The 27,137-nt window shown below is 43.0% G+C and overlaps 1 protein-coding gene across 1 annotated transcript in view; it reads right to left on the minus strand.

The window, feature by feature from the left end:
• Positions 1 to 27,137, minus strand: part of LOC147724916 (pentraxin fusion protein-like) — a 197,734-nt gene that overhangs the window by 43,656 nt on the left and 126,941 nt on the right. Inside the window, exon 2 of the mRNA XM_086967086.1 lies at positions 25,223 to 25,505. Within this exon, the coding sequence (XP_086823212.1) occupies positions 25,223 to 25,505 (283 nt within the window). The remainder of the gene's footprint in view (positions 1 to 25,222; positions 25,506 to 27,137) is intronic.

The following is a 27,137-nucleotide window of genomic DNA, read 5'->3' on the forward strand; positions in this document are numbered from 1 at the left end:
CTTGGAGCTCTTGAGTTCGTCGGTGAACCATGGGGCTTTCTTGCTGCCGGGTCTGCTGGGCGGGGTCCTCAGAGGGGCGAGTTCGTCCGTGCAGTTGCTGATCCACTTCGTGAGGTTGTCGGCGGCCTGGCTGGGGTTCGCTGAGCTGGCAGGAGGGTGCTGGCTCAGGGAAGCGGCGAGCTGGTTGGCTGTGATCTTGTTCCAGTTTCTTCGGGCAACCTGTTGCTGGTGGTGGTGGATCGTCGTTCTTCTGAAGGTGAAGTGGACGCAGCTGTTGTCCGTCCAGTGGAGTTCCATGGCGTGGCTGAAGGCGATGTCTTTGCTGGATGAGAAGATGGCGTCGAGTGTGTGTCCGGCGAGGTGGGGGGGGTGTTCACCAGTTGCTTGAGTCCAAGGTTGGCGAGGTTGTCGAGCAGGGTGCTGGTGTTGCGGTTGTTGTTGTTCTCCAGGTGGAAGTTGAGGTCCTCCAGGAGGATGTAGTCAGCGGAGGGGAGGGCATGCGGGCTGACGAAGTCGGTGATGTCCTCGCTGAATTGAGTGCGTGGTCCCGTGGGTCGGTAGATCAGGGTGCCTCTAAGGGTGGTCTTCGGGTCGGTGTGGATCTGGAAGTGCAGGTGTTCGGCGGTTGTGAGGGTGTTGTCGGTGCTAGTCGTGATTTGGATGGTGTTCCTGTGGATGATGGCGATGCCTCCTCCCATCTGGTTGGCGGTGCGGTCCCTCCGGATAGATCTAATGTTAGTAAATTACCTTGCTCAAGGAAAGCACATTTGAAAGCTAAAATCAAATCGAAGACAACTGTCCGCATATCACTGACCAACGATCCTTCTACATCCAGAATGAGGCAAAAGGCTAATGTTGACGATAGCCCGCTGAGAAAATGGATCCTAGCCAAGGGGGGGGGGGGTGGTAAAGAGCATGGCCTTGAGGCTATCTGGAGTAAGCCCTGATGTAAGCATGAGCGGATTTTGCGGATTGGCAATCCGCGAATTTGCGGATTTGCAAACTCACAATCCGCAAAATCCGCGAATTCCCGCGAATTTGCGGATTTTTTTTTTTTTTTGTGTTCGCCCGTGTTTCTGCCAGTTCGCGAGGGTTTTTACAATTTCGCAATTTGCGAACTTACCTGTCGGGTCGCAAGTTTTGCGAACTTGTTGTTTCTACGTGTCCAACCTGTTTGGGACACTCTTCTTCATCACTGCCACTCTCTGTCACCACTGCCACTCTCTGACTACTCATGCCACCCTCTGGCCCACCCATGCCACCCTCTGTTTCATCACCACACCCTCTGGTTGTCCAGTGTACATTATTTTTGGCAAAGCAAAGCACACCTTCCCTGCCTCAAGTGACCTGAATTAATTTGGGGCTGATTAATGTGTCACAGAATATTTTTTTAGCTGGCACCTGCTTCCTTAGTGCGCCCTGATTAGTGATCTTATGCACTTGCTAAGTGCTTTCATTGTTGCAAAATTAGTTACAACACCTGCCCTGCCCCAACTGACAATAATGAATTAGGGGCTGATTAATGGATTTGAACTTCCAGCCTGGCTCCTGCTTGTCTCCCTTAGCTGTAATTCAGGACCTTTGTGGCATATGTGTAACTATTCTGAGGTTCAGAGCAGGGTCACATAATAGTTGCAACTGGCAACTGAACTCTGGAGGGGCCCCTCAGGAAGCACTACAGGAAATGGCTACTAATGATGAGCCTGAACTTTTGAACCTGGTAAGTAGTTACTTTCAGTTTTGCTAAAATCGTATTTCTGCAATTTCGCACTTATTCGCGGGGCGCGAACTCACGCGAACAGTGCGAGCAGTGCGAGCAAAATCCGCTGCTCGCGGATTTGCGGATTTTTCAGGAAATTCGCAAATCTCGCGGATTGCGGATTTCCCGAAAATCCGCAAAATCCGCGAGCGGAACGGATTTTCCGCCCATGCCTACCCTGATGAAGATGTCCACTTAAGGGACAAAAAAACATCTTCTAAACCGGAGAATCCAAGAACGTCCGCATTAGCAAACATGGACGCAATCATTTCACCAACCCTGCTAATGAATCCTGGGTCTGGCCACTTAGATACAGTAACGGTTACACAGTTTAGCACTCTTGCCCCAACTCTCTCTATGGACTTGACCACTAATTTAGCTACTAGTAACTCCATTAGCTTACAAATAGACTCAACAAGCTCAAGACTAAGCTCAACGCTAATGGAAACAGGAATTGATAAATGTTTGTTGGGATCATTAAATATCGATAAAGAGAAGGTAAATGTAGGCCGTAATTCTCCCCCTGCTAGCACACCGGCTTCAACTTCGGAACATAGCGTTCCTTCAAGTCCATCGCAGGCACAATCAATGATGCAGGGGGAAAAAATAGGAGACCACATAAATATTGCCTCCACTGATCTAATTATGCAGACTCTCCTGGCACAAAGACAAGACAGCCAACAACACTTCTTGCAGCTAAGAGAGGACAACACTAAACTACAGGCATTCATGAGCGAAGTGTGCCAAAAGCTTGGAGGGGTCACGCAGGAGATGGAGGATCTAAAACAGCGAGTTGTGGAAATAGAAGAAGATGCAACTCGATCGAATCACTAACCAGCTCCCACTCACACGTATATGTAATGTAAGTGTCTTGTAAAGCGCACTGCTGCCCTGAGGCCTCATGGCGCTGTAGACCGCTGGGGAACCCGTCCTGGCTATCCCTGTGAGATGGTCCCTACTGGGTATCTCCAAGGTGAAACCAGGCATCCCCGGCAAATGTGGGGGGCCGTTGTAGAGATGAGGCAAGCTAATGTCCAGAGTTGCCGAGTGTGATCCCTGGTTAGAGTAGGCACCGAGGCGAGAATTATCGAGTCCGCTGACCCTTGTCCACGATCCTGCCACGTCGTGAATTGAACCCTGGTCCCGGGCCGTTCTCTGCTTCTTGGTCTGCCGCCTCTAACAAGTGAGCCACACCACTCCATATCTAAATTGCAAGCCAAGGTGGAGGACATGGAGAATAGGGCACGCAGACATAACCTCAGACTTTTTGGGATTCCCGAGGGCGCGGAGGGGGCGGACCCCAGATCCAACGTTGTGAATTTATTTCGGCGACTTATAAGACTGGGACTGGAACTCCTGATTGCAGCGAGTACATAGACTGCCCCTTTTTCAAAAGAATAAAGATAATACATTTCCTGCTGATTCAAGCAGTGTTTTTCAAAGCTAAATCTAATAGCCCGGTTACTATTGATAACATCTTTTTCTTTTTGCGCTCAGACTTGAGCAAGGGCACTATGGAACGACGCTGGGAGCTCCACAAGTTGATTGACTCTTTTAAGGCGATAGGTTGTACGGTTTATTTACAAAAACCTGCATGCCTCAAGGTGATTAGAAACGGTCAGTCATTCTTTTTCACTGAACAAGAAAAGGCGGTTCAGGCTCTAGAAAAATTCACAATTGAACGAGGCAATTGAAATGGCTACAGCAGGATACATCCTTGATTCTTCGAGCACAATGGGCAGCATTGGGTTGAACTTTTTCTTTTTCTTACTCTTTAATGCACTCACACATAAATCTTCATATTTTCCTCTTCTTCTTTTGTTGCTTTTTCTCTCTTATGAATTGAAGATTTTACTTTGGAAGCGGGTAGGGGTTGCCTCCTTGCTTACCACTTCACTGTCCTGCCACCAAAGCGGCAGCAAGGTATAGAGGGGTGCTCCCCCCTCAGGGACTTGAGGGTGAGAGGGTGGGGAAGGGCAGCTCTAAAGGGTGGGTTAGGAAAAAAAGGGGGAAAAATGTATAGCAAGAAAGAATTACGTCTTAGACAAAAGCAAGTCATGTTTGTTTAATAAATACTTTATCCAGAGGAAAACTAAAGTTACTAATATAAGATATGTTTAAGTTAAGAGTATTAGTTTGGAATGTTGCAGGCCTCAACAGCAAGCAAAATAGGAGACTAGTACAAGAGGAGGTTGACATATATAAACCCCATTTTGCGCTCCTGTCAGAAATTCACATTAGTTTCCAGGATAGAAAGTTGCTGTCCCAAATGGGATATGAGCTGGTGGTATGTTTAACTTTGGGTGCCTCTATCCGGGGTGTTACTGATCACCACTGGGTATGGGTTCCCAAGCAGTAAGGCCAAACCCTGCCTTAAATAGTATCACAAAACAAATGCCAGTACTGCCAAATAATTCTGAGGACTTACTTCATTCTATATATATGAACCAAACAATATGCAAGAGAGATTCTAATCATAGAGTCAATCACTTCGAATTTGCATTTTTTTTACACTTTTTTTCTTACATATATTTTTTAAACATTTCTGTATTTCAACAAAACTTTTTTAGTGAAGCACATTACAAAAACAAACATGAAAGTACTTTTCTCCTTAAATCTCATTCATACTCATTCATACTGAAAGACATACTCAAAAACATTCATTCAACTAACAGTCTAAAACAATCTACACTTTTTTACAATTTATATACAATTCATGAATAAGAAACCATAGAATCTCATTTGTAAATGTAAATCCCGGTAGTCAACGATTTGTTAAATTTTCTTATGGTTTCAACGTGAAAACGTTATCTGAGAAGGTCTACGCGTTTCGAACTCCTTGGTTATGGAGTTCTCGTCAGGACCATAGACTGTAAATGAGAAACAGGGGGAACCTCTATTAGTGCGTGGTCTTAAATTACATGAGCTGCTTTGGGTTCAACACCCACTTCTCTGCTTCTTTAGGAACGGGGCAAGTGTCTCATTAAGAGCAATATAGAACTCGTCAGGGATCAAGACCTGCAGCACTACCTCCCTTTTAATATCTTTTTATCCAGCTCTCCAATTCCTAGTTCATGGAACGAGGCGGCCGTTTCCCTGATCCCGAAATCTAACAAAGATTTACAAAAAATGTGAATCGTACAAACCCATCTCCCTGCTTAATTGTGATTATGAAATCTTTGTGCAAATTATAGCAGGGAGACTGAATGGTATAATGGGAAAATTAATCCACCTGGATCGAAAGGGATTTATTAGGGAACGCCAACTGCATGAACTAACAAACGAGTTGATAGGAGCTATTGGCATCGCTTCAGCTAATAGCTTGCCACTTACCATCTTTGCATTCGATGCGGCCAAAGCTTTTGACTGGGTGAACTGAGTTTGCTTGTAGCATCTAGTTGAAGCAGCCGGATTAGGAGAAAATATTTTAATAACTATTACGAATATATATAAAACTCCACCAGCCAGGATTATAGTTAATGGGAACCTATCTAACTCGGTTACTTTAGAGCGAGGCACTAGGCAGGGTTGTTCCCTCTCCCCTCTTCTTTTTGTTCTATATATAGAACCACTGGCCCAATTCATTAGGGCCAGTGACTGCTTTTGCTTTGTCCCATTTGAATTTAGGGGCTGGTCAAAGAAATTAGCCCTGTATGCCGATGACCTGATGATTTTTACAAAAGAGTCACCAAAGATTCTGCCAAAACTACTCATAGATTTTGGGAAGATATCAGGCTACCAAATCAACTCACAAAAATCTGAAATTATGACATGGAATTGGCAATATAGCTTGTCTCTAGTACACCATCAAATAAGATTTTTAGGTATTCAAATCACACAGAATATAAATGACTTGGCCCAGATCAATTTAGAGGTTAAAAAGAAGGAGATAAGAGCTTTATTGAAGTCTTTGAGCAACCTCTCATTGTCAATCCTTGGTTGTTCTAACCTTGTTAAAATGTCGGTTCTCCCTCAAGTGACATTTATACTTGATGCAAACCCTCTGCTATTTAGCTCAGCTGCCTTAAGGAAATTGCAATCAGACATTAACAGCTTTCTGTGCGCCGACAAAGGGGTGAGGATTGCTTGGAAGAAACTGAGATGCGAGAAAGCAGCAGGGGGAATAGCCAGTCCTGACTTTGGGTGTTACAGCTGGGCATTTCTTTTTAAGAATACGAGATCTCTGCTTCTTGATTCCACCTACTGTGCACCTTGCCTCTTAGCCATGTCCAATAGTGTACCGCAGGGGGGCGATGGATTTCTTTTTAAATTTGATAACCCAAAATATTTAAAAAAAAATCAAAAGCAAGGTGATACGGTCGGCCTGTGAGTTATGGTTCCAGTTTAGGAAGCTACTCAAAATTCCATACTACTGTTTTAGTGGTCCTATATGGAACTCTCCAGGTACTTCATCATGTTTAAATGACAGATTATCTGCCCCTTTATAGGAAAATGGATTTCAGAAATGGGGCCAACTACTGCTAGAAAATAATCTCTTGTCATGGGATGAGCTTAATTTTCAAACAAATCAAAGGCTATTGAGATTAAAATTTTATCAAATCTCCCTTGGTTTTCTGACCAGGAGAAAGATGAAATTAGTATTGAAGGTCTGGAGAGCAGGTTTCTAGTCCCGTCCCTCCAATGAAAAGAAGTGGTGAATTGGTACTGGACTTTGATTAAAGGAGATCCACCAGCACCGCCCATGGAGGAGCCCTGGAGAAGAGAACTGCCGCTCAGCGATATTTCATCCTTTTGGCAAGTATCTATATGCACTGGAATGTTGTCAATGCTGCATCATTGAGGAGAAACCATCTGTTCACACTTCACAGAGCCTATTGGACCCCGAAGAGGTCTCCAAACTGGGAGGTGGGGAGAAGGTCTGTGCGAAGTGTAACTTGAGATGTGTATATGTTCGCCCAGTGTCCTCAGATCCAGGGCTTCTGGAGGGAACTTGGTAAGATTATTTCCGAAGTAATGAGTCAAGAAATTCAGGTAAGCCTGGTATTAATTATTTTCAGAATTTTACCTGATGACAGTAGTACCATCAAACTGCCAAATCTCCAATTATCCCTACTGTTTGTTTTAATACTGTTGGCAAGAAGAGAAATCTGTTTACATAAGATATCACCTAATTCTCCAAAGTTGTTAGATTGGGTGTCCTCTGTTAAAAGAATCAACGCATTGGATATGGCCTGTGGAGCAAAGAAAATAACTAGGTTCTGGGGGATTTGGGATAATTGGGCTAATAATTTGGACTCTACAACTTTCTAGCACATATAAAAAGTCTAATGATTATGAAGTAAGTGAGTTTTTGGAAAATGATATAAACCATGGGCGTGATCCCATCTTCGACATTCCCAAGTGTCATGCGGTCGGCGTCTCCAGAACAATATGGAGGTGGCAGGAGATCTGTAGGGTTATGTATCTAATCTACTGGGTCCAGGAAGGTGCCATGGTACTGCTTTACGACCACTCACTTTTTCTTTTTGCTTTAATGAGGACAAAGATTGAAAAAACATTTTTTAGAAGGAACTTAAAGATGCAGAACAGTTAGAGTGACCCATGTGACCAACACAAACAACAGGTATTAGAGGCCAGATGAAAGCAATGTTTATAAATAGGTTGAAGATAACGCTGCCCCATAGTAAACTATTTGTCTAGGAACCCAACAATGAGGTGGGGACAGGTTATTTATCAAGCTGTGTGGCAAAGGCAAACAATCAATACATTAATGACTTTCTATTAGATGGGTGTACCCTTATACGAGTGGAAATAGAGATGTTGGAGAATGTAGGTACTTTAGGAGACCTTGTATTTGGCTCAAGTCTATCTAAAGGTGGTACAGAGGAGATATAGTGATTGCGCTGGGCTGCAAAGGATGCCTAGACCCAGGCTGAAGTATTAGAATCTCCAATAATAGACAGGTAGGTCAATAGATTAAGGCATCCAAGGTGCTTGGTCCAAATCGACACTTGTGTAGCTTTTATAAATTGGTTTTGCTCCCAACCAGTCATTAAACTGATTAAGCATTGTAACTTTTTACTTAGTTTTGCAAAATTGTCCATTTCATGAATGAGGTGTGCCTCAGTCATTCTCAAACTGGCAAGAACCCTAAAATCTTCTAATAATAAAGACCATTAGCTGCTCTCACTAGTGATGCAAAATTATATGCAACTGGTCTGGTTTCCAGAGCAAACCTGCTCTGGTCAGTTTTTGTATACCCAGACCAGTCTGAATTTATTCATGGCAGGCAAGCACATGACAAGACATGCTTTGTGAACCAGCCAGGAAGAAAACTGTGCAATAAATGATATATGAATTGTACATAATTCCCTCCTGTGTTGACTGCTTCTTCTTTAGCCTGGTCTGGAGCGGGTTACAGAATGGCCTATACTCTATCACAATGATTATGTTCAAATCGGTGACTGAAGGGAGTGCATTGTCCATTCTGATCTGTATTGAGTCTAAACCTTCCAGAGGGAACCAGAACTAGACCCTGTCTGCTTCATTGTTCATCTCAGCTTACACCTGTCATGCATCTATGACAATAGGAAGATAAAAGATCATTTGAATCAAAAGAACATAACAGTATGTTTTTAACAATAGTACCTTTCTCATTTTGCGCTCACGGACAGCTTATGTCATGGCACCGATATATCAGAGCAGCACTTGTGAGGAACTGGAAGGTTATCAAATAACTATGAGCTTGACCTTGAATCAGGTAGAGTAAATTCAATTGAGAACCCAGTTGCAGTTTAGAGGGGCAGTGGCATATCTTAAATATTTATCAAATAAGAATACCCTGCAATTTGATCTCCTTAAGGCCAATCACACTCCATTATGTGCTGATAAGCAGTCATTTACTAGTAAAAAGTATACTACTCATAGTTTTGTGCTTCTTTGAGGCCCTTCTGATTACTTTTGACACAAGCATAGAAATTAAGATAACGTTCCTTAAATTTCGTAAGGCTGAGCGAGACAAAGCTGTTGGAAATCTTGCTACTTTGAAATTCTACAAAGATTTAAATTTAGTTCCAGGATTGCAATCCTATCTTGTGTTTGTGACCCGCCCTTCTCACCAGTATGTTTTAACACGGGTCAGACTGGGTATTGTACACCACTTGGTTGCTTTTCCAAACACAAAGACTAGTTCAAACACACCTTGTCCGTGTGACGGGACTTCGCGTCAGAGTAGTTGCCATTTTTTACTTTTTTGTAAATTTTACCAGTATTTTAGGCTTAAATACCTTAAACCAATTTTTATCAAATATAACATCTGTACCACACAAACAGCATTGATAATTTTATCCTTACTAGTGAACGAGGAGATTTGTTTCTTCTTGGCTACTTTTATTTTAAAATGTACAGCTGCCAGGAAAAGTATTGTATTTTAAAAAGTGTTTACTGACCTGTCTGTACTTGTGCTATACAGCTGCCAGGGTTTACTTATGATGAAATTAATGTTATTATCCCTGTCTGTATATATATATGTTTTACTTCTCCTTGAATTTTATATCAATGTCTGTATTAAGGTATTTATACAGTGTTCCACAGTATTGTATGATTATTTAACAATTTTTAATATATTGTTCCCAGTAATGGCCTAGTAAGTAATTTCTACTGACTCCTAGGTAGTCCATGTAAGAATGTCGTGTATTTTATAAGATCATGTCGACCTATAGAGGCATGTTTATTTTCTACTTGCTGCACTTCAGCTTTTTCCCCTTTTCTCAGGAAAGATTATTTGTGATTTTTAATATTTCAATTGTGTTTTGCTTGTATGATTTGTATGTACAAATCGAATAAAAGCTTTTGAACTGAACTGAGTCTCTGAAGCATTACAGTAACTCTGTGGTGTATATAATCCCTTCTCCAGGTATTGTGTGATTGGTCTTTGCTGGAAACTGATACACTGTGGGTCCAAATGGTGATAGGCAGATCTGCTTGTGATATAGCATGGTTTCCATGGCACAGGCACCTACCAATCCTATACCTCTGTACCCTGCTACATACACTTTTAAAAGTGTGGGATTCACATCTTCACATCTCCGTATACACCCACCCATTTTAATGCAGAGTTAGCACTAGGAGGATATAGGACCAGCGTGAACATTTTCCATGGGGACTCTCTATAAATGGAAATTTAATTTGGAGGTTGAGGAAAAATTAGTTTATTAATCCGGGACACTTATTTTGGCTTGAATCAATAAGGGGAAATTCAAATGAAGACCCAGTTACAATTTTGCTGGCCAGTTGGCCTCCTTCATATGCTGATATACGCAGTGATTTTAAACACTGATCCATTCGCTTTATCTCTTGTTGTGGCATGATTGGAAAAACAATAAATAAATACTGCTCATTATCTTGTTCTTCTTTCAGATATGTCTGGTTACTATTGAAATAGCCTTCTTTGATGGCCTGAAGAATTCTATATTGTAATGTGGAAACTGATATGTTTTGGGTCCACATGAAGCAAGTGGTGGTAGGCAGGTCCGCTTGGGATGTAGCATGACTATGACACAGGAAATTACATTCCTTGTTGCTTTGTCCCTGCTATGTATGCCTTTCAAATTTTAGGTCATCAAAGGAGGATTAACTACCTATTCATCTCCTTATGCACCCATCGATTTCAACCCAGACTTGAAACAAAGAGTGAAAGTTTGTCCATATGATGAATGGCATGAATGGGGTATAAAGGAACATTGCTGTGTCATGGGGACACAGCTCAATGCATTTACACTTGCAAATTGGAATTTGGAGGTGGAGGAAAGGCATCTTTCTTTATAAGACCAATTAAACAATGTGTAATGCACTCTAAAATAAGATCATTGCACATAAGAGAGATGTTGCAGTAGAGACATTATACTCTTGGTATTCTGGGCCTAAGGGGTGTGATCTACAAGCTGTATTCAGTATGGCGTGATATTCAACTGTTTCTGTAGGTTGGGGATGAGAGCATTGTCTTGTGGGTCTATTCATTGCAACCTCTTTGGCACATTACACAGTTATACGGCTAGAAACAGGATTTACTGCATGGTTAGTACTATGTGACCACAACATTCTATTCCATCAATACTCATGTTATTCTTAGATCTTGAATGAGTTATAGGGTGATCTGAGGCATATATGGTGGTACTTCCTTGGGTTGAATAGACTATTTTTGGAAAGCTGAGCTAGCAGCAACCAATGCTATGTTGGTGAGGTTCCGTGACGATTTGAACCCGTGTTTTCAACATCGTCGTAAATTCGTAATTTTGGTACCGATGAACCGCAAATGATCCATTTAGTATATCCTGGTGTTTTCGCTACGCTACGAGCAAGAGTACTCCTGTTATAACCACATTTCCGATACACCGATGGCATCGATTTTAGATCATGGCATCCATCTTGTTTTCTTGCCCTCACATAGTCAATGAACATGCGGTGACCTCTGATCATTTGATTTCAATTAAGGACACGTAGGCTTTAACCGACGATTCACCTCTCTTGAGACACGTGCACCTTAGGACAGAAACGATGTGGCCGCATGACTCGGCAGAAGCTGCCTCCCCGGCCTGAGGCCAGTCCTGCTATACTGGTTCTCGTGTTCGTTGGCCTGATCATGATTAGGCGGCCGAAGCTGGTAGCCATGCCCATTTACGACCCACAAACATCTCTTATCCTGCTTTTCAATCTTCTGCACCTGGCTCTGCTCCTTTCCTTCTGGGCCTTTATTAGGGGGAGGTAACGAAATTTACAATCAGGCGGTCCGGCTCTTGAATGAAAAGTTGACATGGGATTATGATGGAACAGTGGGAACCCCTCGTTCGTAATGTTTTGACATCAGATATTGTTGACGATTCTTGTGTAACACCAAATATTTATTGTTTAGGACATGAAGGTTTAAAAATGTACTAGCATGTAAAGAATTTGCCCCAAGCTGAAAATGTTGTATTTAAGGAGCAACCCACTTTGTACAAATCGAACAGGCTCCTAGAATCTGCCCGTGTGTAGTTTCTGTGACTTCTGTGTCCCTGCAGTAATAAACCTTTGGTCTTTGACGCCACCATCGAGAAACCCGTGTTTCTGTTTATTTGTGCACCGAGACAGGCAGAACTCCGGGGTCTTCGGGTGTTGTCCCTGACACCTCTGGACGGAACCAAAAAAGTCCAGAACTCCAATTGGCGCCCAGCGTGGGGCGACGTCATTCGGTACCGGTCCAAAAGCCTGAAGAGTTCGAGAAGCTTCGTGTGAAGATTCCAGAGGGAGGCGCCCCACTTCATCGATCCCGGCATATCGCAAAAGTGGCCCGCCGTTCTCTTCCACGAGGGTTCCCGTTCGGACGGCTGCAGTGGTCCGCTGCCTTGACTGTCGCCCTGTCTTGGACCCGAGGTGCAGACCTTAGTACGGCGAGACGAGACGGGTTTCTCCTTGGTGACGTCTTCAGTGCCTCAGTTAAGTATTAAGTGGTTGCTAGTTGGTTACTTCGTAAGGGTTTGCTCCTGTTTGGATAATCCTTTTAGTTCTTGGTTTGGTTTGGTTTCGTAAGATTATCACGGTTGTTCTAGTTGCGATAATCATTTGGTTTAGTTTGGGTATCGATACATTTGTTCGCTTTGGTAGGCCTAAGTTCTTGGTTCAAGTGCGCACCTTTGTTTGTGTCTGTTCTGTGTTCCGGATTATAAAGTGGTAAGTCGGAAAAATTGTTTGTTGTTGTGTTTTGGTTGCAACAGGGATTCCCGGTTGGAGGACTCATGTCTGGTTCCTCCGATTGGAACTCCTCTTTATGATCTTTATTGTAAATTCGGTGTGGGTCCTATATCTTATAATGAGGTATGGATCCGATATACAGAGAAAGACGGTGTCCTTAGTTGGCCACTGCATGGTAGTTTTGAACCCGAAATTCTTGATAATTTAGAAATGAAATTATTTAAGAAGAAAGCCCGGCCGGCAATGTTTGATTCTTTCTGTTATTGGCGAAAAGAATCCAAACAGAGAGAAACTAAAAAGTTAAAGAAAGAACAGAAAGAGCAGGAGTTGACTTTAGAACAGTCTGCCAAGCAGCTGCAACTCAACGAATCTGAGAAAGCGATGGAGGTGGCCAATAGAGAGCGTAATCTAGCAATAGACAAGTGCTATCCTGCCTTGCCATCGAGTACAGCTAAGATAGTAGAGGACCCCGAAAAGGATCCCCTGCTGTCTTACTTGTTACGGTCACCCCCACCGTATGCACAGGGTGCTACAGCTCCACCTTTACCGAATGTTATGGACAGCCTGGTATTCCTGCTCCTGCTCCCCTGAATCAAGCTCCTGTACTTCCTGTGGTCAATATTAATGTTCCTCCGGCACCCCCTCTTCCAGTATTGCCAGCTCCTTTGCCTATGCCTGTACCGCTCATACCTGTTGTTTCACAAGCTACTTTTCCTGCTACCCCTACTGTCGCTGTTTCTTCTGTCCCGACTACTACTCTTCTTCAAACTTCTGCAAGCTATATGACTCCGCTTTCTGTTCGTCGGAAAATCACTGATTCTGTCACTAATATTCTATCTCCCTTTTACAAAACCTTGATTAGGAGTCCTGTCTCTGACTCCGTTCAGAGATGTAGTCAGCTTCCTAGTAGTGAAGAACGTGGAATATTAGACTCCCCTGCCCTTAGGTGGATTTCGAAAATTGGAAGATATAGTGTGCGAGATGTATTAGATACATTCATGCAATGGAAGGAACCGACACAGCGCTATGTGTTTGATGTCATGTGTTCCCTTTTACGTGAAGAATGGGAAGAGAGCGAATCTGAACAGGTACCGGATGAATTAATCCAGGTTCAACAAAAATTTGCTGCAGGTATGATAGTTGGTCAGGAGATAAAAGAAGCAATGGAGTTAATTTTAGATTTTAGATTCGATCCTTCCCTTCGTTCACCAAGAGAGTTAGAAAAGCGTAGTACGAAGCAGAATCGACAATATCCTATGAGGGAGGTTCCTCCAATATGGCGCGAAGCTGTGCAAGCTGATGCAGTGAATGGTATTGCTGCCGCTCCGGCCCAGTTCCAAAGAGTGTGGATACACATTCCGTGGAAACGAGCCGAAGTGTTAGCGGTGAAACAGGCCTTGCCAGATCCACGTAAGAATCCAGCCGGATACTACAAAGAGTTAGCGCAGACAGTTGGAGCTTGCGTAATGAATTTAGCGGACATTGACATGTTATTTGGCAATGTAGTACCACAACCAATTTGGGCTAAAATTCGTAAAGAAAATCATCCAGTTGCCCTAGGTGGTGATTGGGCAGCTATAATAGCGGCAGATGGTCAACAAATAGGTGGTTCTAAACCCAAACCTCTAATTGCTGATTTGCCCGGTAGAATAATCGATTTAATGAAGCCTCTGATGCCAGCATCGCGTGTTAACTGGCATAAGTTGTCCGCATGCAGGCAGAAGAAGGACGAAAGTGTCTCCGACTTTTTCACAAGGTTTGAAGAAACTTTCGTAGATCACAGTGGTCAGGATATGAGCACGGAAGGAGGAAAGAGACTATTTGTTGATAAATTTGTGCACAATCTGTTACCAGAGCTCAGTAATAAATTGAAAGATTCTGAAAGTGCGTGGGCTGTCTCTACGACTGGGCAAATACTTGCAACTGCCCAGTATTATGAAAATAGGGATAAAGAAGAGAAGGAAAAGTCAGATAAGAAAACGAAAGATTTAAAAACTAAAGTTCTTTTGCAGCAAGCATATCCGCCTCGCACGAATCAGACTAACACACAGCAAGGGCCATATCAGAGAACAGATTATGGTTCTCAGAGACCGCAATACCAATGGAATCAGTGTGCTTACTGCAAGAAGGAAGGTCATTATAAGAATGAGTGTCCGGTATTAGCACAAAATAATGCTGCAGCAGCTCAGAGAGGTCGTGGTGGTCCTATGCAAAATTCTAGAGGTCGAGGACGAGGTGCTATGCCTCTACAAACGAATGATCGCTAAGCATGGGCGAATTTTGAGAATCTCGCGTTCGCGAATTTTGCGGATTTGCGAACTCGCAATCCGCAAAATCCGCGAATTCCCGCGAATGTGCGGATTTTTTTTTTGTGTTCGCGCGTGTTTCTGCCAGTTTGCGAGGGTTTTTACAATTTCGCAATTTGCGAACTTACCTGTCGGGTCGCAAGTTTTGCGAACTTGTTGTTTCTACGTGTCCAGCCTGTTTGGGACACTCTTCTTCATCACTGCCACTCTCTGTCACCACTGCCACTCTCTGACTACTCATGCCACCCTCTGGCCCACCCATGCCACCCTCTGTTTCATCACCACACCCTCTGGTTGTCCAGTGTACATTATTTTCGGCAAAGCAAAGCACACCTTCCCTGCCTCAAGTGACCTGAATTAATTTGGGGCTGATTAATGTGTCACAGAATATTTTTTTAGCTGGCACCTGCTTCCTTAGTGCTTCCTGATTAGTGATCTTTTGCACTTGCTAAGTGCTTTCATTGTTGCAAAATTAGTTACAACACCTGCCCTGCCCCAACTGACAATAATGAATTAGGGGCTGAATAATGGATTTTAACTTCCAGCCTGGCTCCTGCTTGTCTCCCTTAGCTGTAATTCAGGACCTTTGTGGCATATGTGTAACTATTCTGAGGTTCAGAGCAGGGTCACATAATAGTTGCAACTGGCAACTGAACTCTGGAGGGGCCCCTCAGGAAGCACTACAGGAAATGGCTACTAATGATGAGCCTGAACTTTTGAACCTGGTAAGTAGTTTCAGTTTTGCTAAGATCGTATTTCTGCAATTTAGCACTTACTCGCGGGGTGCGAAGTTGTACTGGCAAGCCGCGAACTCACGCGAACAGTGCGAGCAAGCCATAAAATCCGCTGCTCGCGGATTTGTGGATTTTGCGGGAGATTCGCGGATCTCGCGGATTGCGAATTTACCGAAAATCCGCAAAATCCGCGAGCGAAACGGATTTTCCGCCCATGCTTAATGATCGCTCTTCTAATTATTTTGATCAACGAAATGGACAGTCTGCCCAACCAAATAGATCTCAATAGTATCACGTTGAAGACTACTGTGAAGTTAGCGAGGAATTTCAGCAAAATGAGTACTAGGACAGCCATGGACAAAGAGAGGGAGTAGTATCAGTTCCAGTAGATCAGAGTGGGCCTTATGTCGCAGTAGCAACATCAGGTGTAGTCGAACCGTTTCTGTTGGATACTGGTGCAGCAAAAAGTTCTATCATACATGCGAAACTCCCTGGCGCACCTTTGTCTGGCTTAACAAATGTTTCTGTAGGTTTTTCAGGCGCCCCTGTTTACAACCCCGTATCTGGTCCTTTGTCTATTTCTGTTGGACCCCGTCAATTGAAAGCACCCTTGATTTTGACGACTGGTTGTAATGAAAATCTGCTTGGTTTAGACTTGTTGAAACGCCTGTACGCGACACTGTACTGTTCTCCGGCAGGAGTACAGCTTACATTGGGTAAGAGAATCATCTCCCCGATGTACTTATCAATGGATGCGCTCCAACCAGAGCTGCGTTCTCTCCCTGATACTCTTTGGGCGACTGGTCCTAACGATGTAGGTCTTTTACAAATTCCACCATATGTAGTCACTTTGAAAGCGAATGTCAAATTTCCACGAATCCCACAATACAAGATCTCTAGTGAAGGTGAACGTGCGCTTTTATTGATTGTGCAAGATTTGATCAAGAAAGACGTAGTAGAGGAAACTAGAGGAAATATCTGTAACAGTCCTGTATTACCAATTCTAAAACGCACTGATCCTTCAAAGCCTCCAGTCTATAGATTTGTAATCGATCTTAGAGAGGTTAACAAAATTGTGATCCCACAGTTTCCTGTGGTTCCAGACATTACTGCATTGTTAACGTTGATTCCTGCTACAGCCACATGGTTTTCAGTTATCGACTTGAAGAATGCCTTTTTCAGCATTCCGATAGCCGAGGAAAGCAGAGATATTTTCGGCTTCTCTTTAGGAGGCCGAAGCTTCAGGTTTCAACGTGCTCCACAAGGCTATTGTGAGAGCCCATCCATCTACAGTCAGGCATTAAAAAGTCAGTTAGATTCCTTTGTACTTCCTACTGGTTCTGCTTTAGTGCAATATGTCGATGATCTTCTAGTGGCTGCCGATGACAAGGAAACTTGCAAAGCAGCTACAATTTCCTTATTGCATCATTTGTCCAATTTGAATCACAAGGTGTCACCTTCGAAAATGCAATACTGTTGTCAAGAAGTGACCTATCTAGGTCATCTCTTGTCAAAGGAGGGAAGAAAGTTGACCCCAGAGAGAATAAAAGCAATTACGCAGATGAATGTTCCTAGCACACAGAGAGAAGTGCGTGCCTTTTTAGGTATTACCTCATACTGTAGGCAATGGATCCCAAATTTTTCCCTTTTGGCAAAACCATTGGTGGCTTTGACTGGGAAAGGTGTTCCGAGTCCGGTGCCATGGTCTGCCGAATGTCAGCAAAGTTTTTCTGAGTTACGAAATGCACTATGTTCAGCTCCTGTGTTGGGTACACCCGACTACAGCAAGCCATTTACACTCTATGTTTACGAGAGAGAAGGTTGCGCGTTGAGTGTTCTGACGCAACGATTTGGTGATAAACAACGCCCTTGTGTGTATTTTTCATCAACATTAGATCCGGTAGCTAGAGCGTTGCCTAGTTGCTTGAGAGCTACAGCAGCAGCTGCAGCATCCATTCGACAATCTGCTGGTTTGGTCATGAACAACATGCTAGTGGTCATGGTTCCTCACGCCGTGGACACGCTCATGAATCGAACCAAGACACAGCACCTTACCAGTGCTAGATTATCAGGCTATGAGCTGACACTGCTAGCAAGTCATATTCAGATCAAAAGATGCAATGTATTGAATCCAGCAACATTGTTGCCGACTAGTCAGGAGTCGAGTGATTCGGAACCACATGACTGTTGTTTCAGAACCGAGGAAGAAACAAAAGGACGAATTGATCTTAAAGACACTCCGTTAGCAGATCCAGATGGCACGTTGTATGTTGATGGGTCTTGTTTTAAGTTGGAGAATGGTGATGTAACAGCTGCTTACGCAGTAACGACTTTGAGTACGATTGTGGAGACTGCAAGAGTGAGTCAGAATTCTACCCAAGCTGCAGAATTGATCGCGTTGACTAGAGCGTGTGTTTTAGCTAAGGGAAAGAGAGTGAATGTGTTCACAGATAGTCAGTACGCGTTCGGCGTGGCCCATTGTTTTGGCCGTTTGTGGAAAGAGAGAGGTTTCATTACGTCCCATGGGACTAAGATTCAACATGGTCAGCTAGTTAATGACTTGTTGGAATCTCTAACCTTGCCGACTGAAGTTGCGATTGTGAAGTGCAGTGCTCATCGAGCAATCACGGATGATGTTGGTCGTGGAAATGCTTTTGCTGATGAGACCGCTAAACAGACAGCTAGAAATACGATGAGTAGAATGTATGTTGCAACGTCTGCAAGATGGATTACTGAGTCTGGAATGTGTGAGGATACAGTGGAAAGTGTGAAAGCAATTCAGGAAGAAGCGACTGAGGAGGAAAAGCTTGCATGGAAAGAGAATACGGGTAAATTGAACTCGAATGGATGTTGGATTGATTTGTCGGAACAGCAGCGTTGGATGTTGCCTGATGCGTATGTGCTTGCAGTAGTAACGATGGCGCATGGAGCAGCGCACATCAGTTCTAAAGGGATTTGTAAGATGTTGGCTCCAGTCTGGAAGAATAATGGAATTAGTAAGTGTGCAGAAAGAGTGGTGAGAAATTGCATGATATGCCTGATGCATAATCCTGGCAAGGGAATCCCCACACCCACTGGTCATTTCGCTCCTCCTTCTTGCCCCTTCGAAGTGATTCAGTTAGACTTCAATCACATGGATCGTTGCAATAATCTCAAGTACTTCCTAGTGGTAGTCTGTGCTTTTTCAAGGTGGATCGAAGCATATCCACTAAAGGACAATACTGCCTTGTCCACTGCCAAAATCCTTCTCAAGGAATACTTCCCCAGGTTCGGCATGCCATGGATTGTATGGTCAGATAATGGAAGTGAATTCGTAGGGAAAGTTATGCAGAGTGTGTGTGCGGGCTTAGGGATAAAACAAAAGTTCCACAGTGCGAATCACCCCCAGTCTGCTGGTTTAGTTGAGGGTTACAATGGCACCCTCAAACTGAAACTTGCCAAGATACAGGCCTCCACGGGTTTGTCCTGGCCAGATGCACTACCTTTGGCTCTGTTATCCACAAGAGCGACTGTACATTCTCGAGTAGGGCTTAGCCCTTATGAGATTGTATTCGGTCGACCTGTGAATATTTGGGGGGTACCTAGACCGAAGGAGTTTAAGCAGCTGGAATATCCAATGTTAATTGATTACCTTTTCGACTTGACTGCTAAATTGAGTCTTATTCACCAACAGGTTTTCGATGCTTTGCCAAAGCCACCGGAGAGTCCAGGTCATCAGCTGAAACCCGGTGACCAAGTGGTCATCAGAAACTTTGGACGGACGAGAAATCTCCAACCCAAATTCGTCGGACCATTCCAGGTCCTGTTGGCAACGAGGACTGCTATACGTGTGGCTGGCAGAAAGAACTGGATCCATGCGACGCACGCAAAACGTGTACCCCTTCCACTTCCTTACGACAATTGGGTGAAAAAGGGAATCGGTGCTTCTGAAACTGAACCAGTTCCCAGATTCATTCCTTTCAGCGATGCCGAACTGATTACTGATTCGCCGAACTCTGACTCCCCTTTTGAAACTGCTCCTTTAAACTCCGAACATTTGTCCTCTGCATCAAAAGAACATTTGCCATCTGCGAATTTGAACATTGCCACCCCTGCTGAAAATAGACTGTTTCCGGATCAAACAGCTCGAGGAAAATTGAGATACAACCTACGTTCTCACACAAAGGACAAATAAAGCAGGAAACTGCCTATTTTACATATTTGAATTTTGATACATTGCCTCCAGCCAGGAAGTTTGCTAATATCTTGTATTTTTCTATGTTGTTTTAATTGCCTTGCCGTCTGGGTAGCCGTAGGGTCGTGGCTGTGTGCCGAGTTGAATCTGCGGGGGCCAGACACAAGGTCGGCCTTTCTGTTAGTTCTGGGAACTCCCGGGGCTGATAGAGGCATTTTCAACTACGTACACATCATCAGTGGTCGCGAGCGGTTGTAGAAGATGGAGCTTCCTGAGCTGCACTGAGAGAATGTAATTTATGTTTGCAGAAATAGGCTTTATAAGATTCTTCATACCAAATGTTTTCTGATGCAATGTGCAATTACGTTTTTGATTGTTTTAATAACGTTGGTGGGTGGAATCGTCTTTTGTATGCATTTAATTTTTACACCGGTAACAACCACAGTACCTCCCCTTGATCCTATTCCTTCTACTATTACTTCTTATCATTCTTTTCACTCGTTTCCTGAACACGAACAAGCTCGACGCTCAGAATTCATTAATAACACTTTTGTACAACTCTTGCATCAACACCAACTGGTAGTTAACACAACAGACTGCTGGGTATGTGGTCTGATACCACACACTATGGATAAAGGCATTCCCTATCTAGTCTTGCCTTTTAGCTATAATGGATCATTTCAGGCCTTTCAGACTATTTTCGTCTATGCCCTTGAGACCTATCCCCCGCGTCCACCACGTTCCACTAAATATAACTCTGCCAATAAAGCTTTAGTCAAGGGAATCATTGACATGATTAAAGACGTCAATAACACCCCATCTTATCCTAGAGATGAATTACGGGTATATCTGAGTTGGAATTCTACGGAGTATCGTATTAGTTTGGGTGAAAGCAAGCGTAAGAGCTCCACTCCAATTTGGGTCATACCTCACCGAGGTCAAGTCTGTTTGCAAGGAAATGGGAGAAATCCAAGAGCTCAGCTAGGGAAGAGTGAGTGTGTTGAGACTTACGTGTATCCGTCTAACTCTTCCCCTGCCTTTCTTACTGCTAGGGGTACCTACTTCATTTGTCAGGATAGAGCATATACATGGCTGCCTGCTGACTTCTCAGGTTCATGCTATATTGCTCGACTGTTGCCTCCAACGTACACTGCTTCCCCAGATTATCACAAGACCAGAGTAGCAAGAGGTGTTTTCAGCAAGGAAGATACCGCTGGTCAGGAAGCTGGAGACTTCTTCAAAGGTTTCCTTCCGTTCTGGGGGCCTTTGGCCAATAGTAGAAATCTACGTCAGCTAACACGGGTAGTTGAATCTACTATTACAGAAACTGCTGGTGCACTTAGTAACTTAACAGCTGAGCTCCAGGCGGATTGTCTCACGACGTTGCAGAACCGTATGGTTCTAGACGTAATACTTGCAGATCGAGGTGGGGTATGCAGAATGATCCAATCGAGCTGCTGTGTTTTTATTCCCAATAATGCTCCGACTGTATATGAAGCGATCTCTAAGCTACACAAGATTTCCGACTCTATTCACGTAGACAAGGGAAATTGGTCCCTAATAGAGTGGCTTTGGACTATCAGCGTGGGGATGGAAGGTTCTGATGGTCGTTGGTATTATCCTAGTATTCCTGTTCTCGTGCTGCCTTATTATCCAATGTGGTCCCGCTCTGTGTAGCCTCTGCGCTGCAACCTGTCTTAGAAAACCACCTGTGTTTGGAGACAAGGTACGAGAAAGAATGATGCTGCAACAACATATGACTGACCTGATGAACATCGAGATAGATTCTGACATAGACTGAGTAATTGCCTATGTAAGGGCAAAAGGAGGGTCTGAGGTTCCGTGACGATTTGAACCCGTGTTTTCAACATCGTCGTAAATTCGTAATTTTGGTACCGATGAACCGCAAATTATCCATTTAGTATATCCTGGTGTTTTCGCTACGCTACGAGCAAGAGTACTCCTGTTATAACCACATTTCCGATACACCGATGGCATCCATTTTAGATCATGGCATCCATCTTGTTTTCTTGCCCTCACATAGTCAATGAACACGCGGTGACCTCTGATCATTTGATTTCAATTAAGGACACGTAGGCTTTAACCGACGATTCACCTCTCTTGAGACACGTGCACCTTAGGACAGAAACGCTGTGGCCGCATGACTCGGCAGAAGCTGCCTCCCCGGCCTGAGGCCAGTCCTGCTATACTGGTTCTCGTGTTCGTTGGCCTGATCATGATTAGGCGGCCGAAGCTGGTAGCCTTGCCCATTTACGACCCACAAACATCTCTTATCCGGCTTTTCTATCTTCTGCACCTGGCTCTGCTCCTTTCCTTCTGGGCCTTTATTAGGGGGAGGTAACGAAATTTACGATGAGGCGGTCCGGCTCTTGAATGAAAAGTTGACATGGGATTATTATGGAACAGTGGGAACCCCTCGTTCGTAATGTTTTGACATCAGATATTGTTGACGATTCTTGTGTAACACCAAATATTTATTGTTTAGGACATGAAGGTTTAAAAATGTACTAGCATGTAAAGAATTTGCCCCAAGCTGAAAATTTTGTATTTAAGGAGCAACCCACTTTGTACAAATCGAACAGGCTCCTAGAATCTGCCCGTGTGTAGTTTCTGTGACTTCTGTGTCCCTGCAGTAATAAACCTTTGGTCTTTGACGCCACCATCGAGAAACCCGTGTTTCTGTTTATTTGTGCACCGAGACAGGTAGAACTCCGGGGTCTTCGGGTGTTGTCCCTGACACCTCTGGACGGAACCAAAAAAGTCCAGAACTCCATTGGGATCCCCTTTCATAGCAACCTCAGAGCTTTAATTTTATGAAACTGTCTTTTCGTAACTAAAAGTAGCACACAGGTGGGAAACAATGTTTACATCGCGGATTTTACACAGCAATGCAATCACAACACAGTTGTTACAACGACTGAATTGTTACAACACAGTGCAATTACAATGCAAGTCGTTACGATGACTTGCACCAGATGGCACTCTAGACTAAGGAATAGTATGATTTACTATTCCAACCCCTTCCCTAGTGTTGCACACACTGGAGTTGGAAGAGTAAATCATACCATTCCTAAGTCCATCATGCCATCTACCGCAAGTCTTTGTAACAACTTGCATTATAGTGGCACTGCGCTGTAATAACGAGTTTGTTGTAACAACCGCATTGTGATTGCATTGTGGTGTGAAAACCACATTGTAAAGTGTCATATTCCAAACAGGCTGCTGTTGATACAGCCTTCTGCTTTTCTATGAGAGGTGTGAACAACTCTCATGAAGGAACACAAAGAGCCTTCTCAGGTAAGAGGTGTAAAATCCTCCTAGCAAATGGAGTAGTAGTCCAATCAGCTAGTTAGTTGCCCCCTCTCCCTATGCTTGTAATTTGAATTAAAGTGGCACCGCTGTCACCCAGACCTGAGATCACATCAGAACTGGAGAACAGAGTGAATAAGGATTACCTGCTGTTTCCAGGATCCAGCCTAGATGTGTCATTCATATTCCGCTTTCATCGTCTGCAGTATAAAGCATGGGGCGATGGTTTGAATGATTGCATTTGTCTTTTTCACAAGTAGCATATCTGCACACAAGGTAGTTCCCTTCAGAGTTAGTGTATTTATTTCAACATTCGTATTACTTTAATATAGCCTTTGTTTGCAGCATCTAATATGATAGCAGGATTCTTGTAATAGATAACAACACAGTGTCCATCCAGTTTTATCAATTCCTGTATCCTAAAAATGCTATTGTAAATTCCTTTTGAAGTGTCTTGTTTCACAGGATAACACATTGCATCCATTTGAAAACTGTTCTGCACTAAGGTATTACGTTTTTACTATGCAGGCAATACACAAACCAAAAGCTACAATATTATACATGAAAATGTGTGAGATGATAATTCTTCAGAACACATTTGCGCTGTACTCATTTCATCTATAGTTTTTTAATAAATTATGTTCAGGAAAAAAATCAGCCTTTATCATGTTTAATCAACAGCACTTGTAACCCTTTTTTGCAATTTCCTTCTTTGTTTGTTTCCATCATCTTCCTTTCTTACTAACTTTCTTTCTTTCTTTCTTTCTTTCTTTTGCTCCTTTCCTCCGTTTTTCATTTCTTAACTCCTTTCTAACTTTTCTTGCTTTCTTTCCTTCTTTCACACGTTCTTTCTTCCTTATTTACTTCTTTCTTTTTCTCTTTTGTTCTTTCCTTTCTTTTTCTTTCCTTCCATATTTCTTTCCATCTGCTCTTCCTTCTCTCTTTTTTCCTTTTTCTTCTTTAATTCCTGCCTTTTTGCTTTCTTACCATTTTTCCTTATTTTTTCTTTCACTCTTTTCTTTCCTTCCGTTTTGCCTATTTCTTTCCTTCTTGCCTTGTCTCTTTACCTATTGCTATCTTACTTGCAGTTGTTCTTGCCATTTTTTTATTCATCCCTTCTTTCTTGCTGTATTTCTTGCCTTTTTCTTTCTTTCTTTCTTTCTTTCTTTCTTTCTTTCTTTCTTTCTTTCTTTCCTTCCTTCCTTCCTTCCTTCCTTCCTTCCCTCTTTCCTTCTTTCCTTCTTTCTATCCTTCTTTCTTTCTCAAAGGTAAGAGGCTGGCTGCCAAAAGATGCACATTTGGCTTATTTCGGTCTGTGTTAGCTAAGACCATTTGATTTTATTAAAATTATGTGTATGACCTAGTTGCTTATAGGGGTGTTTAGTCACACCAAATTCAATTTCTGTGGTAATTTCACAAATCATGAAAAAACACGATTTGGCAAAATGTTGGTGGGCGATGGCAGACCCAATACCTTTGCCAATGTTTGCTGCAAATTGGTTTTAGTGTTCCATTTTCTACTTTTTCAACTGTTTCGTTACTTCTAAATAATTTAAACTTGTCCCTTTGATAAAGTCTGACTTATCTAAACCACAACTGTCGGGACTGAGCTAAGGCTTTACAATCGTATCTGAGTGGACCTGATATGGAATTGTGAGTTTATAACACAGTGAGGTCGCACAACCACACCATACGTTAAACCACTTTCCTCACACTTTTTCATGATTTCAAGCACATTTCTGACTGCTTTGTTCTGCAAATTTCAAACCCTGAAGGTGAGTTTATGGTAATGTGATGTACTACTTTGCAGTAGTATAAATGGATCTTCACTAATGCACTCTTCAGTTCAGCAAAAAGGTCAGTTTGAAGGAACATGGTCTTGGTTTGCTTAGCTGACTCTCTCTGCCACAGTTATCTTGCAAACCTAATATCTGCAGCAAATATAGCTCTCAAGTTCTACGGTTTCTGGGTGGGATGTGGGTTTTGGATGTCCCCCACATTTGATGACAGGCCAAATGGATTAACTCGGAATCTGCAGACCAGTCTTCACGCTGTTTTGGTCTTTGCTATTTTGGTGGCATCATGACAATATCCATCAAACACTGGGAAATAAGGTTACATGCATTGCTTCACAGTTTTAGTGCTTTGTTAACTTCAGGATCAGAATAGGGTTCAAAACATTATTTCTTACTAAAATAATCCAGTTCATACAACAACAGCAAAGACTTACGAAGGGTTGGCACCATTCGGAGAGTCTCCAACACGAACGTGAGCCAACATCAGGCGCTCTTGGCAACAGTCGTTTCTGTTAAATACTCTGATTGTGGATATGTTGTAGGACCTTTTCAGATCCAGCCTCCACCAGGGAGCCATCTGTTTGTCAGTGTGGGTGCAGGAAGAATTAAAGAAATCAGTCGTCCGTTGTCCATCAATGGCAAGTGACGCATTAGCCCATGGAAATACATCATACTGAGAACACTGACTGGGAATTCCTTGCTGTGCTATGTTAATTTCTAGAAGAATGGAGAACATTAAGAGATGTGACTCAACATAATCCTCAAATCTCTGTGCAAGTTTCACCTAAAAAAGCTCAATAGATTTTATGAAATATACCAAATAGATAGAATGAAGGCAAAACAAAGCATAATACTCAAAATACTGTGTAAGTTGCACCTAAAAGTGCTTGACACATTTTATTAAATATACCTAAAATATAGAATGACGGTAAAGCAAGCAACTATCAGAGAGAGGGGAAGTCTGACAGGAGTATATATGTGTCCTTTATTCATGTCCCACCACAGGCTTCCATATTTCTCAGAAAACTGCAGTTGGAGTCTATAAACGAATTATGGGCTAGATTTACGGAAGTTAGGAATAGCAATTTCCTAATTGACATTTGTTTAAAATGGAAATGAGGAACTCACTATTCCTAATGTCTGAAACTCTTATGAGTTTCAATTGTGGTTCTTAGTGGTTTGCAAATAGGCCTACATCATGGATATTAATGAGGTAGGTCTCAATTTATGGCCCAATAAGTTTCGTTGCCATCACAGGGATGGTACCCAGCTGGTGTCAACAGACCACCATGTATGTGATTGCCTTTAAATAAAGTAATCTTTTTTTTAAGCAAGCAATTTCCTCAAAGGAAAATAGACGCTTTTTAAAATAATATAATGAATCATTAAAGTTTCATTTTTTAAGAGTCGGCACTCTTAAGAAATATTTTTTCAACCATGCTCAAAGGGGAAGGGGTCCTTAGGGGACACCATCCTATTTGCAAAGCAAATAGGTTAACTATTTGCAAAGCAGGTATAGTGCATAGTGCCCACAAGTTGCAAACCCTCACCAAGGATGATGTTGTGGCCATGATGAAAAGTAATTTAGGTTCTTTGCTGGCAAGTATGGACCAGAACTGGACCCAATCAGGTAATGTCTAGCTACAATGGAGCTATAACTCTCCTGGATTAACCGTAATAACCCTGAAGGGGACAAATACTCTCATGATAGCCCGGTGGGGTTATCAGCCTGTTCTCGGACAGATTGTAATAGAGCGCCTGATCAGGGAACACAAGGTAGATGCAGTCATCATTGATAGATCCAGTGTCGGGTAGCACAACCTACTTGTCTCAGTCCCTAGTGGATTTTGGTCATTTGACAGCAGGGCGGTGGGGGGAGGGTAAGGGGGGGACGGCTTTTCAAAAACCATGAGCCTAACAGACCACCTGGAGCCTTCCAAACCCTTTTTGGGTGAAACATTGAGGAGAGGGGAGGCCAATACAAGGGCCAATACAATGCCCTTGAGGCAGAGGGCAATTATTCTACACGTCCCACTGGAATGTATACCATATGTAGCGATGCTGGGTAACATCCTGTTGCTCCCCTCAAGCACTTCTGAAGACTTTTATCAACTAAAGAACAATGTCCTGCACTGGTTGAACTCTAATATGGCCCTGGGTTTAAGGGCCGAGGGATTGATCAAGTAAGTGCATATAGTAACAGACCTCATGTGGAAGACAGAATTTTGTTTGTGGCTAACCAGAGTAATCCTTGTGGTCCCCATTTGTCCATTGTGGCCTTCTCCCTGGGACATTATATATACTTTTTTAAAACCTTTTTTGCAGCATTCATAATGTACGGGCCTACAA

This window comes from Lissotriton vulgaris, chromosome 4_1 (genome assembly GCF_964263255.1).
Source record: "Lissotriton vulgaris chromosome 4_1, aLisVul1.2, whole genome shotgun sequence".
Classification (NCBI taxonomy): Eukaryota; Metazoa; Chordata; class Amphibia; order Caudata; family Salamandridae; genus Lissotriton; species Lissotriton vulgaris.